This window comes from Rhamphochromis sp. 'chilingali', assembly GCF_963969265.1.
Source record: "Rhamphochromis sp. 'chilingali' genome assembly, chromosome: 1".
Lineage (NCBI taxonomy): Eukaryota > Metazoa > Chordata > Actinopteri > Cichliformes > Cichlidae > Rhamphochromis > Rhamphochromis sp. 'chilingali'.
Window position 1 is genome coordinate 3,507,503 of NC_137929.1, and position 12,346 is coordinate 3,519,848.

Genomic DNA, 12,346 nt, shown 5'->3' on the forward strand with positions numbered 1-12,346 from the left:
TCTCTGACTGCAGCTGTGTTTGGAACTTCCAATCCTCCAACACCTCAACTCTGCTGATCCTTACTTACTTATTTATACTTATTTTCCACCCTGATTTACGAATAAATTCTTTACAAATCCTACCATGTGAATTCATGGATTTTTTTTTTTTCACATTCTGTCTCTCACAGTTGAAGTGTACCTCTGGTGCAAATTACTGACCTCTGTCATCATTTTAGGTGGGGGAACTTGCACAATCGGTGGCTGACTAAATACTTTTTTGCCCCACTGTAAAATCAAAATTCACGTTTTATGCAACTGAAGTGTTTCATTATGTAGGCTACAGAACATAATTCAGTTATAGACGATATATGAAACATGTATACTTACTGCATTTGAATCATTTAAACCATATGTGATATAAACACCTGCACGTGTGTTTGAAAAAACAAACGCTTTGATTTTGACACCCCAAGAAAATCTTCCTAGATCTGCACGTGTTCAGAGTAAGAGCCGAATAAACAGCAGCAGAAGCTGATTGATGAACAGCTGAATGACATATCAGCTGTAGCTGCAGCATCTGCACAGAGTTTGATTGGCTAACGCTGATTTGTTTGTTTTTTCAAACAGTACAGCAGAGAGAGAGAGGAGGAGATGACGAGTGCAGCAGATTGATGAGACAGTGAAGCATCTGACAGAGCAGAGCCAGTTTAAAGGAGCCTCACAAGCTCACACATGACAGCTTCATCAACATGGAGCTCTGAGTGTTTATTAAAGGCTCATTGGACGCTCTGACACAGCTGACTGCAGCCTTTAGCTGTGAGCACACAGTGTCTCACATTTACATTCACTTCCCTGTCAAACTCAGTAACTTTAAACAGCTGCTGTTATCAGGTGAAGATAGCAAAGCTTTCAGGGCTGAGCCCCAGTGTTTCAGGATACTGGCCCCAGAGACCACAGTCACATATGTGGGGAAGGATTTTAAGTTTAAAACTTCCTTTAAGCACTAACAGCAGAGACGCACAAAGTCGCAGACAGGGAACAAAGTATTTTAGGTTTGTATTGTCAGATTATTTAATCATTATACTGAACAAATATGTGAAAAAGTAAAAACCTCTATTATGATGAGGTTATCACTACATTCACATGTCGTCGATGTGTTCTTTCACACAGATCAGTTTCAGTGTGTGTGGCCCGTACACTAAACCATGACACAAATTCATATGATGTGACACCCAGACTGTGTTCACTGTTTCTTTTGGTAAAATCATCTTCTCGTGTTTTTATAGAAAGATGATGGAAGAACCTAAAGAACAGCCAGCCAAAGCAGCTCCATCAGCAGGTAGGAGATCAGTGCTTTGTATGATGAGACGTATGGATGTATAGACTTCAGGCAGATTCTTTTTTGTAACTGTGATAAGTACATAAAATTCACGAGTTGTAACCTGTCCTAATCTTTGCCTTAATCTTTCTGTGGGACATTAATATAACATGAGAACTTCCAGTCTAAGGAGTTTGGCAGAGAAACAACTGGACTTTTTTGTACTTTGAACCCACATATGAGGTTAAAACGATGCCACCTTAAAATGAAACTGAAGAAATATTGAAACTGAAACAAATGTATTGAAAGTGAAATGATAGTGAAAAAACATAAATATAGAAATTTAAAGAAAAAACTCACTGTTCATGTGGTTTTCACACTTACATCGTTTTTTTCCACGTACAGTTATTTTTTCAGCTTCAATTAGTTGGCACTGCTTCGGCATCTGAGGGTGCGCTTGAAGGGCGGGGCTTCAGAGCCACATATATGAGCCACATATGTTTGCGCACATTATATTGCTGACCAGTGACTGTAGAAATCATGGACGACCTAATATCTGCAGCAGCCGCAGTCATGAAGAAACTTGCGTATCTCTGAACGGCACATAGAGCGGGGACGCTGAGAGGAGGTCCAGCGTTTACCGACTGTTTCAAACTGACAGACTCAGGTGTTCTTCAGTGTCTGCCTGACAGAAGGACCTGAGAGCCGCCACAATATTTTTGGTAAGTGAAAGGTGTTTGTAAGCTAATCTGTAGCTAACATCCTTAGCTAGCTAGCTAAGATGGGCACTCGGCTATCGGCAAAACTTGTTTTGTAAAGTTTGTTTAGCTAACCCGTGCAGGTGAACGAAATGAGCAGAAACGCACCGGGCTGCTCCGTCAGTAACTAACCACAGTTACTGTACTTTTATTATGAGTATTACACTGTAAGAGCAACAGGCTGCACTCTGCTGCAGCTCCTGTGCAGAGCTGATTATTAAATATGTGCAAACAGCAGCATGTTTTCACTCTTTTGCCACATCTGTAAGGATATTAACACATATTTTAAAAAAGGCTTGCACTTCAGTAACCCCTCATTAATCATTAATTACAGATTAAATAGCAAAGCCTAATATTTATGTACTCAAACCAAATACTTCTGCTTGGCAGCTTAAGTTAAAATGTGTGTTTCATTTTTCCTCGGATTACATTTTTAGCACTGACTCTGTGTATTGTTTTTACTAAGTTTGTTTCAAATATTCAGGTTAAATAAAACAGTCTGAATCATTCTTATTGAGGTAAGTTCACAAAGTTACATGTGCAGTACAGCTTACATCCTTTGAGATGGAAAAAAGCATTAATATTTGTTATGATACCTCTGTATGTTGGTGACCACGGTGCAGCAGCAGACTGAACCAGGACTGAAACCTGCTCCGTCTGCTCATGTATGCAGATTCACATTCACAAAGCACCAACAACTCAAAGGTTAACATTATATTGGAAAATCTGTTGGTATATACGGCTTTAAGAAATAAACAGCTCGTATGTGAGCAGAGCTGAAGAACTAAAGAAATGTAAGAGAAGAACTTCAGATCCTGGGTGTGTGAGGACAGAAGGATCAGCTCTATTTCAGATTTGAGATAAACTTTATATTTCAGTTTGTGATGGTTCAGTTCTCTTTGTGATTACAGGAGCTGCCCTCAGATTCAGACCTCAGCACCACCCAGTGACAGCAGACAGATCATCCAACATGTTCACATGTTAACTGCAGAATGAACTGATGCAAACAGTACAAAGGTTAAAGCACCACATGTGCTGTAGTGAAAGCTGCAGCTGTTTTATTGATAAAAACAAAGTCAAAAGGATTAATCACCCCTGTATCATATGAATGTTGGGTTTTTCTCTGTATCTGTTATTGTACGATCTACTGTACAATATAAAGCACCTTCAGGTGACTGTTGTTGTGATTTGGCGCTATATGAATAAAATTGAATTAAATTGAAATGTAACTGTGTCACTATATATCAGCATTAACAGGACCTCAGCTTGGTGTTTCACAAAGCTGCTGATCTCAGACCTGCACAGCTTCCGTTTTAAACACTGAATGTACTCAGCTGCATGAAGAGCACGTTTGAGTTTCTCTGACACAATTAAATAAAAACTGATGAAGGTCAAAGGTCGTCACTTGTATGTCGAACTACAGACTTGTCATCTGGAATTCTTTCACAGTTTGCAAATTTGCAAATAGTGTGTTATTTACCATAAAGTGATTCAGAGTCATTCATACCAGAGTAACCAGAGAGGATCATATATTTTTAAATATATAACTATCCACAGGACTGAATATAATATCTCTAAGTAAAAGTCCAGAGACTCTGAGGATTATCCAAGTATTTATAACATTACACAAAGCAAAGTTCTCCATCACACAACGCTCAAAAAGAGATGTCTACGCCGAGTATGCATCATTCTCAGACTCCTCTCATACTGCCAATAAACTCTTCCAGCTCCTCCTCCCCTCCAGGAGGCGCTACAGGAGCCTTCAGACTAAAACCAGCAGGTTTAGGAACAGCTTCTTCCCCACAGCTGTCACCCTACTGAACTCAGTCCCTGCTGAGCCTTTCCATCCACACTCACCTAACCCTTCTACACTCCTCCTCCCAGTGACCATGATCCTTTCATTATCAACATTCACCACGTTGGTTACTGCTGTAGTTTTAGGACACTGACATGGTGTAGTCTCTGTTATAGTGTCTACACTGTTATAGTCTGTTCAGAGAGCTACGCTTCCACTACTGTAGATATTTTCATAGCACTCTGTAGATCTGTTTACCTCACAGTGCTTCATCTTTATATATGTATATTTGTTCATAGTATACCTGTATACTTGCCCGTCTGCAGAGGTGGGTAGTAACGAGTTACATTTACTCCGTTATATTTACTTGAGTAAGTTTTTGGAAAAAAAATTTACTTTTAAAGTACCCTTTTTGCACGATACTTTTTACTTTTACTTGAGTACATTTGTGAAGAAGAAACGGTACTTTTACTCTGCTACATTTCCAAAATTTGACTCGTTACTTTTTAAAAAATAATTAGTTTAACACATTAGATAACATGCCGCCAGTGGAGTTTCCGGTAACTTTTTACCAATCAGATGTGGCCATGCAGTCACATGACCAGCTTGAAACTGTGGCGGGCAGAGCGGCCCAAGCGTTTCAAAGTAGAGGACACACGGAAAGAAGACACACATGAAAACATGGCAAAGCCAGTTGTCTACGCTAGAGCTGAAGAGGATGAACAGCATTTTCCTCACATACAAAGAATGTTTCGCTTAAAGGCAAGGCAAGGCAAGGCAAATTTATTTGTATAGCACAATTCAACAACAAGGTGATTCAAAGTGCTTTACAGAGACATTAGAAACAAAAACAAATAAAAAGCATGATTTAAAATTGATTAAAACAAGCAAACAAACAAACAAAACAGTATATAAAATCAAAACAGATAAAATCAGAACAGTAGATAAAATCAGTAGTTAAATGTAAGTTTTGAAATTTAAGCTTAAAGTGTGGATTTGGTGCTTTATTCAAATGCAGCTGAGAACAGGTGAGTCTTCAACCTGGATTTAAATAAACTGAGTGTTTCAGCTGATCTGAGGCTTTCTGGGAGTTTGTTCCAGATATAAGGAGCATAAAAGCTGAATGCAGCTTCTCCGTGTCTGGTTCTGACTCTGGGAACTGATAAAAGACCGGATCCAGATGACCTGAGGGATCTGGAAGGTTCATACTGGGTCAGGAGGTCATTGATGTATTTTGGTCCTAAACCATTCAGAGCTTTATAGACCAGCATCAGAACTTTAAAGTCTATCCTCTGATGGACAGGCAGCCAGTGTAAAGACCTCAGAGCTGGACTGATGTGGTCCACTTTTTTGGTCTTAGTGAGGACTCGAGCAGCAGAGTTCTGAATGAGCTGTAGTTGTCTGACTGATTTTTTTTAGGTAGACCTGTAAAGATGCTGTTACAGTAATCAAGCCTACTAAAGATGAATGCATGGACTAGTTTTTCCAGGTCCTGTTGAGACATCAGATCTTTTATCCTTGATATATTCTTGAGGTGATAGTAAGCTGACTTTGTTATTGTCTTAATGTGTTTTTCTAAGTTTAGGTCTGCATCCATCACTACACCCAAATTTCTCGCCTGGTTTGTGGTTTTTAGATGTATAGATTGAAGTTCTCTGGTGACCTGTAATCGTTTTTCTTTGGCGCCAAAGACTATTACCTCAGTTTTGTTTTTGTTTAGCTGGAGAAAATTGTACGGGGCCTTGGTCTCCTGGTGACATTGTGATATATATTTGTGTGTCATCTGCATAGCTGTGATAGTTTATTTTGTTGTTGTTTATAATCTGTGCCAGTGGGAGCATGTAGATGTTAAACAGAAGGGGTCCCAAGATGGAACCTTGGGGAACTCCACATGTGATACTTGTCTGCTCGGATGTGAAGTTACCTATTGATACAAAGTATTTCCTGTTTTCTAAGTATGTTTTGAACCAGTTTAGTACAGTTCCTGAAAGACCTGCCCAGTTCTCCAGTCGTTTGAGTAATATGTTGTGGTCAACTGTATCAAATGCTGCACTGAGATCCAGTAAAACTAAAACTGACATTTTTCCACTGTCTGTATTCAGACATATGTCATTAAACACTTTGGTCAGAGCGGTTTCAGTGCTGTGGTTCTGTCTAAAACCTGACTGGAAGGCATCGTAGTAGTTATTCTGTTTTAAGAAGTAACTGAGCTGTTGGGAAACTGCTTTTTCAATGATCTTACTTAAAAATGAGAGATTTGAGATCGGCCTGTAGTTGTTCATTTGTGTCTTGTCAAGATTGTCCTTTTTCAGTATAGGTTTGATTACAGCAGTTTTTAGTGATTCTGGAAACACACCTGATAATAAAGAAAAGTTGACGATCTGTAACAGGTCTGACTCTAAAGTCTTTGAGACCTTTTTGAAAAAACTTGTTGGCAGGACATCTAAACAGCAGGAGGAGGAGTTCAGTTGACCTAAGATGTCCTCCAGGTCTTTGCTGTTAATAGGTTGAAACTGTTTCATGGTGTTTAAACAGTTTTTTGGTGCACACAGTACATATCCTGGATCTGCTGTTGATGTACCAATTGCTTGTCTAATTTTTTGGATTTTTTCTGTGAAGAATTTGGCAAAGTCATTGCAGGCCATGGTTGAATGAAGTTCAGCTGCCACTGACACAGGAGGGTTTGTTAGCCTGTCAACTGTAGAAAATAAGACCCGAGCATTATGGCTGTTTTTAGTGATGATGTCAGAGAAGTAGGACCTCCTTGCACTCCTCAGTTGTAAATTATAATTGTGAAGTTTCTCTTTATAAATGTCATAATGAACCTGGAGGTTTGTTTTTCTCCATCTGCGCTCAGCTTTCCTACACTCTCTTTTTTCATTTTTCACCAGTGTGGAGTTTCTCCATGGAGACTTCTTCCTTCCAGAGATAACCTTCACCTTAATGGGAGCAATAGTGTCCATTACATTTAACATGTTAGCATTGAAGCTATTGACGAGCTCATTGACTGACCCTCTGGACAGGTCAGGTGTTAATGGGAAGACCTGGTAAAAAATTGCACTACTGTGTTCAGTTATACACCGTTTTGTGATCACTGTTGTTGATATATTTGTGTGGGCTGAGATTTTACTTTCAAAGAAAACACAGTAATGATCAGACAGGCCCACATCAGACACAGTAACCTTTGAAATGCTCAGGCCTTTGGAGATCAGTAGGTCAAGAGTGTGTCCTCTATTATGTGTGGCCTCTGTTACATGCTGAGTCAGCCCAAAGTTGCCCAGAGTGTTACTCAGGTCTTTAGTCCCTTTGTCCTAAGGGTTGTCCACATGGATGTTAAAATCCCCAGCAATAATTACACAGTCGAAATCAACACAGATCACAGACAGCAGTTCACTGAGGTCATTAAAAAAGTCTGCGCAGTATTTGGGAGGCCTGTAAACATTAAGAAACACAACTTTGGATGGGGCCTTCAGCTGTAAAGCCACATATTCAAAAGACTGAAAACTTCCAGGAGATAGCTGCTTACATTGAAATGATTCATTAAATAAGACAGCAACCCCCCCTCCTCTCCTGCTCACCCTGACCTCACTGATAAAACTGTAGTTAGGAGGGGTCGTCTCGATGAGAACAGCTCCACTGTTACTTTGGTCCAACCAAGTTTCAGTTAAAAACATAAAATCAAGGCTGTGCTCAGTGATTAAATCATTAATTAAAAATGTTTTCCCAGCTAAAGATCTAACGTTTAATAAAGCCAACTTAAGTGTTTTAGAGGTATTACTTGTCCCCTCGTGTTTGGGAGCAGTCTATGGCACACAAGGTATGTTTACTATGTTTAAAGATCTTTTAGAGTGCACCTCTCTGTGTTTTGACCAGGCCACATGTCTCCTGTCACCTAAAAGTACAGAGATTTTAAAACCTTCTAGTAAACAGGGTCCCAGCTTCTCCTGGGAAAAGTCACCACTGCCATAATCCTCGCAGCCCGGACCCTTCACACATCACACATCAGACTGCGGAGACAGGGCATGAAGGTGGTAAGGAGGAACTAAGGGGGGCGAGGCTGGGCAATGTGACTTCGATTGCTCTGATGAGGGCGGGGCTCGATGGCGAACCTTTGGCCGCTCTGGTGGGGGGTTTATGGGGGACAAAAAGGGATTGGGCTGGGGGGTAGATCTGAGCCCAGCATTGACTCGCTCCATCATCTCCTCAGTGAATTTCAGGTGTGGGGAGGAGGGAGAAAGGGAGGGGGAGGAGGGTGATGGCCTGTCAGGGGTTTGGGGGACTGGGGAAGATCGTGGTCCCTGGTCCTGGTCGTTGGTGTTGTTGAGAGAGTTGGAGGCAAATAGGGACCCATCTTCTTGCCTCAGATGTCTCTCCTTTCTGAGGCTCTTCCCGGGTGGGGGCAGATGGAGCTCCTCCTCAAGGTTTCTGCTGGGCTTTGTCTGTTCTTGGAGTACTGTTTGTTCCTCTTTATGAGATAACTCCTCGTTTATCTCAGCCTTGGCTCCAAGCACATATGGATGACGTATGGAATAAAACAAGTTGGAGGTGAACAGTTTCACCCCTGACTTGTTAAAATTAAATCCATTTGCTTTAAACAGATGCCTGCGTTCCCAAAAAATATTAAAGTTGTTGATAAAATGCACCGAGTGGTCAGTACATGCTGATATAAGCCATTTATTCAGTGTAAACAACCTGCTGAATCTCTCGTCTCCTCCTCTGACCGGCGGTACAGGTCCACTGATGAATACAGCTGCATTCAGAGAGTTTACAGTATTTAATAATCCAGTAAAGTCCCGTTTCAGAACCTCCGACTGTTGTTTGGACACATCGTTTGACCCTGTATACAGAACAGTGTTTGTCACAGTTGGATATTCATCTGCAATTTGAAGAATTCTCTCCTTCAGGTTGTTGACCATATCCTTAGGAAAGCAGAGGACTTTAGTGTTCTTACCGCATATCCTTTGTACATCCTTTACGGCAGAGTCACCCACAATCAGAGTTTCAGGCCTAGCCGTTAGCTTTCCCTGTGGTCTTTTACTTTTCAACAGATTTTCAGACCTTACTTCGCTGCTTTTAGATGGATGGTTGTCCGATATAGATCCAGGGTCCTTTGATAGTGGAGAAAATCTGTTGTGCAGTTTCACATTCAGTTGTTTTGGAGGTTTGTTGTTAACCTTCCTATTCACTGTTGTCCAGTCCTGTTTCCTCTCGTATACAGGGGTAGAAGAGCTTCTCTGTCTCGTAGGAAGTGAAGGCCAGTCGGTTTCAGAGATTTCAGCTCGCTGTGCTCTGCCCGTGATACGTCCTCCGCCTTCCAGGAGACATGATTTATGTCTTGGTTTTGCACCAAGACAGTCCAAGGGGGGATTATCACTTGAGGATTTATAATAATGCACAGAGTCTACTTTCTTGGTCATGTTATCTGTGCTTCTTAGCTGTGTACTAGCTTGCTCATCGCCATTGTTTTGAATCAAAGGCAAGGTTGTTTCATTTCCACACAGTCCATTTACCTCCACGTTTACTTCTAAGCGATGAATTTTTGTCTCCAGTACTGCAATCTTCTGCAGGAGGCTGTGGTAGTCATCTGTGGATAGGGAAGGCATCTTGTTGCTAGTTAGCCTAGCGGTTAGCACCTTTCCAGGCTATTGGGGCTGTTCGGTGCCCAGACACTGTAATCAGGCTTCAGCTGTGTCTAGGCCACAGACACACGGAGCGCTGAGGATAAGGTAACTATAAAAATGTTGCTGTTTCTGTTAAGAACACTTTAGTCCTAATGATCTATAAGTGTCCAGAAGCTATCGCAGGTAAGCTCATACGGAAAAAAGGGAAAAAATCAGCATAAAAATCAATAAAAGAAGAAAAGCATTTAAGGAGCAAACAGATGACGCGTCCACACTCGCAAAAGATACCATTGGGTAAAAGCAGCACAAAAGAGCAGCTATGTCTTCAGTGAGAGCCAAAACAAACCAACTTTTCAGCGTGAAACAACTCAGTTCATGTAACCTGAGGAAACTGTAAGTTTTCTCTAAATATCTTTTAGCTGTGGTTAGCTGGATGTCAGTCTTATGTTACAGACGCTGTGTCGAGCTTGAGCTGCGAGTCATATTTTCGGCGCTACATTGTAGTGAGATAAGTTTGTGGGTATTTTGTGCAGCTTCAGCTGTCCTTTTAACTGCTCGCTGGTTAGCTAGCGTGAGCTATAAGCTAACAGCTAGCATGGTTAATGACGCTAGAGTTCCACACACATGCAAACAGCTCGTCTCTACTGCTTTAACTGTTAAAACAGAAGACAATACTGCAGCTGACAGGGTTTATTATGTGAAACAGCAGCTTGTTTAGTTTAAACAGTCTGCATTAAGCTGGGCAAACACTGTGCGATTTTTTTTTTTTCAGTCGCGTTATTCAGCTCCTGCTCAAACTGTACAATTAAATCGCAGAGGTTAGAAGTTCATAGGTCACGATGCAGGGTCTCACACTATATGGCCTGATGCTCTGATGCGACCCGAGTGCTCAAACTGTGCATTCATAACATGAAGCTTATCATACAAAATCTGTCCCTCGCTCTCCCTCTCTCTGTCTTACAGACACACACACCATCAACTTTGCTAAATTACTAATGAAAAACATTGACCAGGCAGCTGTGATTGAGTAGCAATGTCCATCCAACTCTTTTCATGGTTGTTGTAGTCATAATAATTTTGTGAGGCCACATTGAAAAGTGTTGGATACAGAAGCGTAGTACGGAAGCGTAGAGCCGCCACCCAGGCAAAAGAAAAATAGAGCTATGTCACATTATAACGTGAAAAGTTTATTATTATAGTATACTATTGTTCTAACAATATTAGATATAGTTCTAACAATATACTTTTCATGTTTGTACAATATACTATCATTTAGGTACAATATACCTATTACAATATACATAATTCTCACGTTCGTACTTGCACTCGTTCTTATTTTAAACTTAATCTGGAATGCAGGATATGAATGACAAGATTTTGTTTTTCATATTTTTCATTATTTTTCAGTTTCAATTTTTTCTTCGGTTTCATTTTAAGCTGGCATCATTTTAACCCTACACACCCTAAAATTTAGTATTTGTTGATGAGATGTTGAAGTGTTAATTGAACAAAGTTAGAATACAGTGGAACCCCGACTTACGAAATTAATCCGTTCCCAAGGGTCTTTCGTAAGTCGAAAATTTTCTTAAGTCGAAACAGCCATTGCACCTTTTGAGTGAGGTGATGCTGAACGATAGGCTAATTGCTAACTAGAACAACAATATGTCGTTCAAGTGGAACAGCGAAGCACGAGTACGGAAGCCAAGGGGTTGTCACATGATTCGGAAGGCCTTGTGGGCATTGTAGGCTCAGCCAATCAGAGCCAGTGGATTTCGTTACACCGGCATTTTGCCGTACCATGGGCAGAAATATTGCCGTTCATTGCCTTCGTAACTTGAATTTTTTGTTAAATGGGGTATTCGTAAGTCGGGGTTCCACTGTATTTTTCACATGATTTCGACTGAAAAGCATGTTTATGTCTCTTTCTTCTTCCTGTAGAGGAGGAGCTTGCCAGGGTACGGTCAGCCTTTGTCTGGAGGGTAACAATAGAAATCCTTAAACTGCTCCTTGAGGCCCTTGTAAGTGATGGTATCTTAAATAAGTTGGAGGAAGAATCGATACTGGAGGGGAACCCACTCAGAGCAGACAAGGCACGCAGCTTGATCGACACAGTGAGGAAAAAAGGAGACAAAGCATGCAAGATAACAATCAAGCATCTTCAGATCAAAGATCCTTCTCTTTTCTCTCAGCTGCGTTTGAACTCTGATCCATCTGCTCAACAAGGTGAGGTCATGCATCAGATACCATGAATAAAAATGGTCACCTTGCAGTTTGTTGAGATGTGAAAGTGAAACCTCAGAATTCATTGTAAGAAAAAGGAGAGGGCAAGAACGTCATTCTACGACGAATGTTTGGATTTGTTACATGCCTGCAAATGTATTTTCTAAACTACATGGAGGAATTTTGATGATCGTCATAAACGTGTGAAACTACTTAGATCTAATGTGATCTGTATTTAATTAAACACAAGTGTTCTTTACTTTTAAAAACCATGCAAACTGATTGCCTTAAAAAAGAAAAGTCAGAGTGTTTCTCTAACAAGAGGACACTCTTTAAGCATCGGTCATTTGACTTAAATGTTTAATGAAAAAAATGCCACATTTACATATAATAAAGCAAATTGTGGCCAGAAAGGGTTTACATTATCTTTTGCCATTGTAAATTACGAGAAGAATTAAATGTGAATTACTGAATCTCTCTCAGATGCTTCTTTAAATAACATAGCAGTGGGGAACGTTATGACACTTCAATGTTGTTATTTTTGGTTACAAAGTTTGGAGAAGAGGCACAGAAAGCAGAAACCTGTTTAGCCTGCACATGTTGGCATCAGGTACATATGAAAAGCTGCAAAGCAATGCAGATGTGGAGGTTC

At 40.6% G+C, this 12,346-nt stretch overlaps 1 protein-coding gene across 1 annotated transcript in view; it reads left to right on the forward strand.

Moving 5' to 3' along the window:
- Positions 1-1,272: 1,272 nt before the first annotated feature.
- Positions 1,273-12,346, forward strand: part of LOC308399244 (protein NLRC3-like) — a gene marked incomplete at its 5' end in the record, with an annotated part of 45,603 nt that continues 34,529 nt past the window's right edge. The window contains 2 exons of the mRNA XM_080886387.1: positions 1,273-1,321; positions 11,413-11,697. Of these exons, the coding sequence (XP_080742513.1) occupies positions 1,273-1,321; positions 11,413-11,697 (334 nt within the window). The remainder of the gene's footprint in view (positions 1,322-11,412; positions 11,698-12,346) is intronic.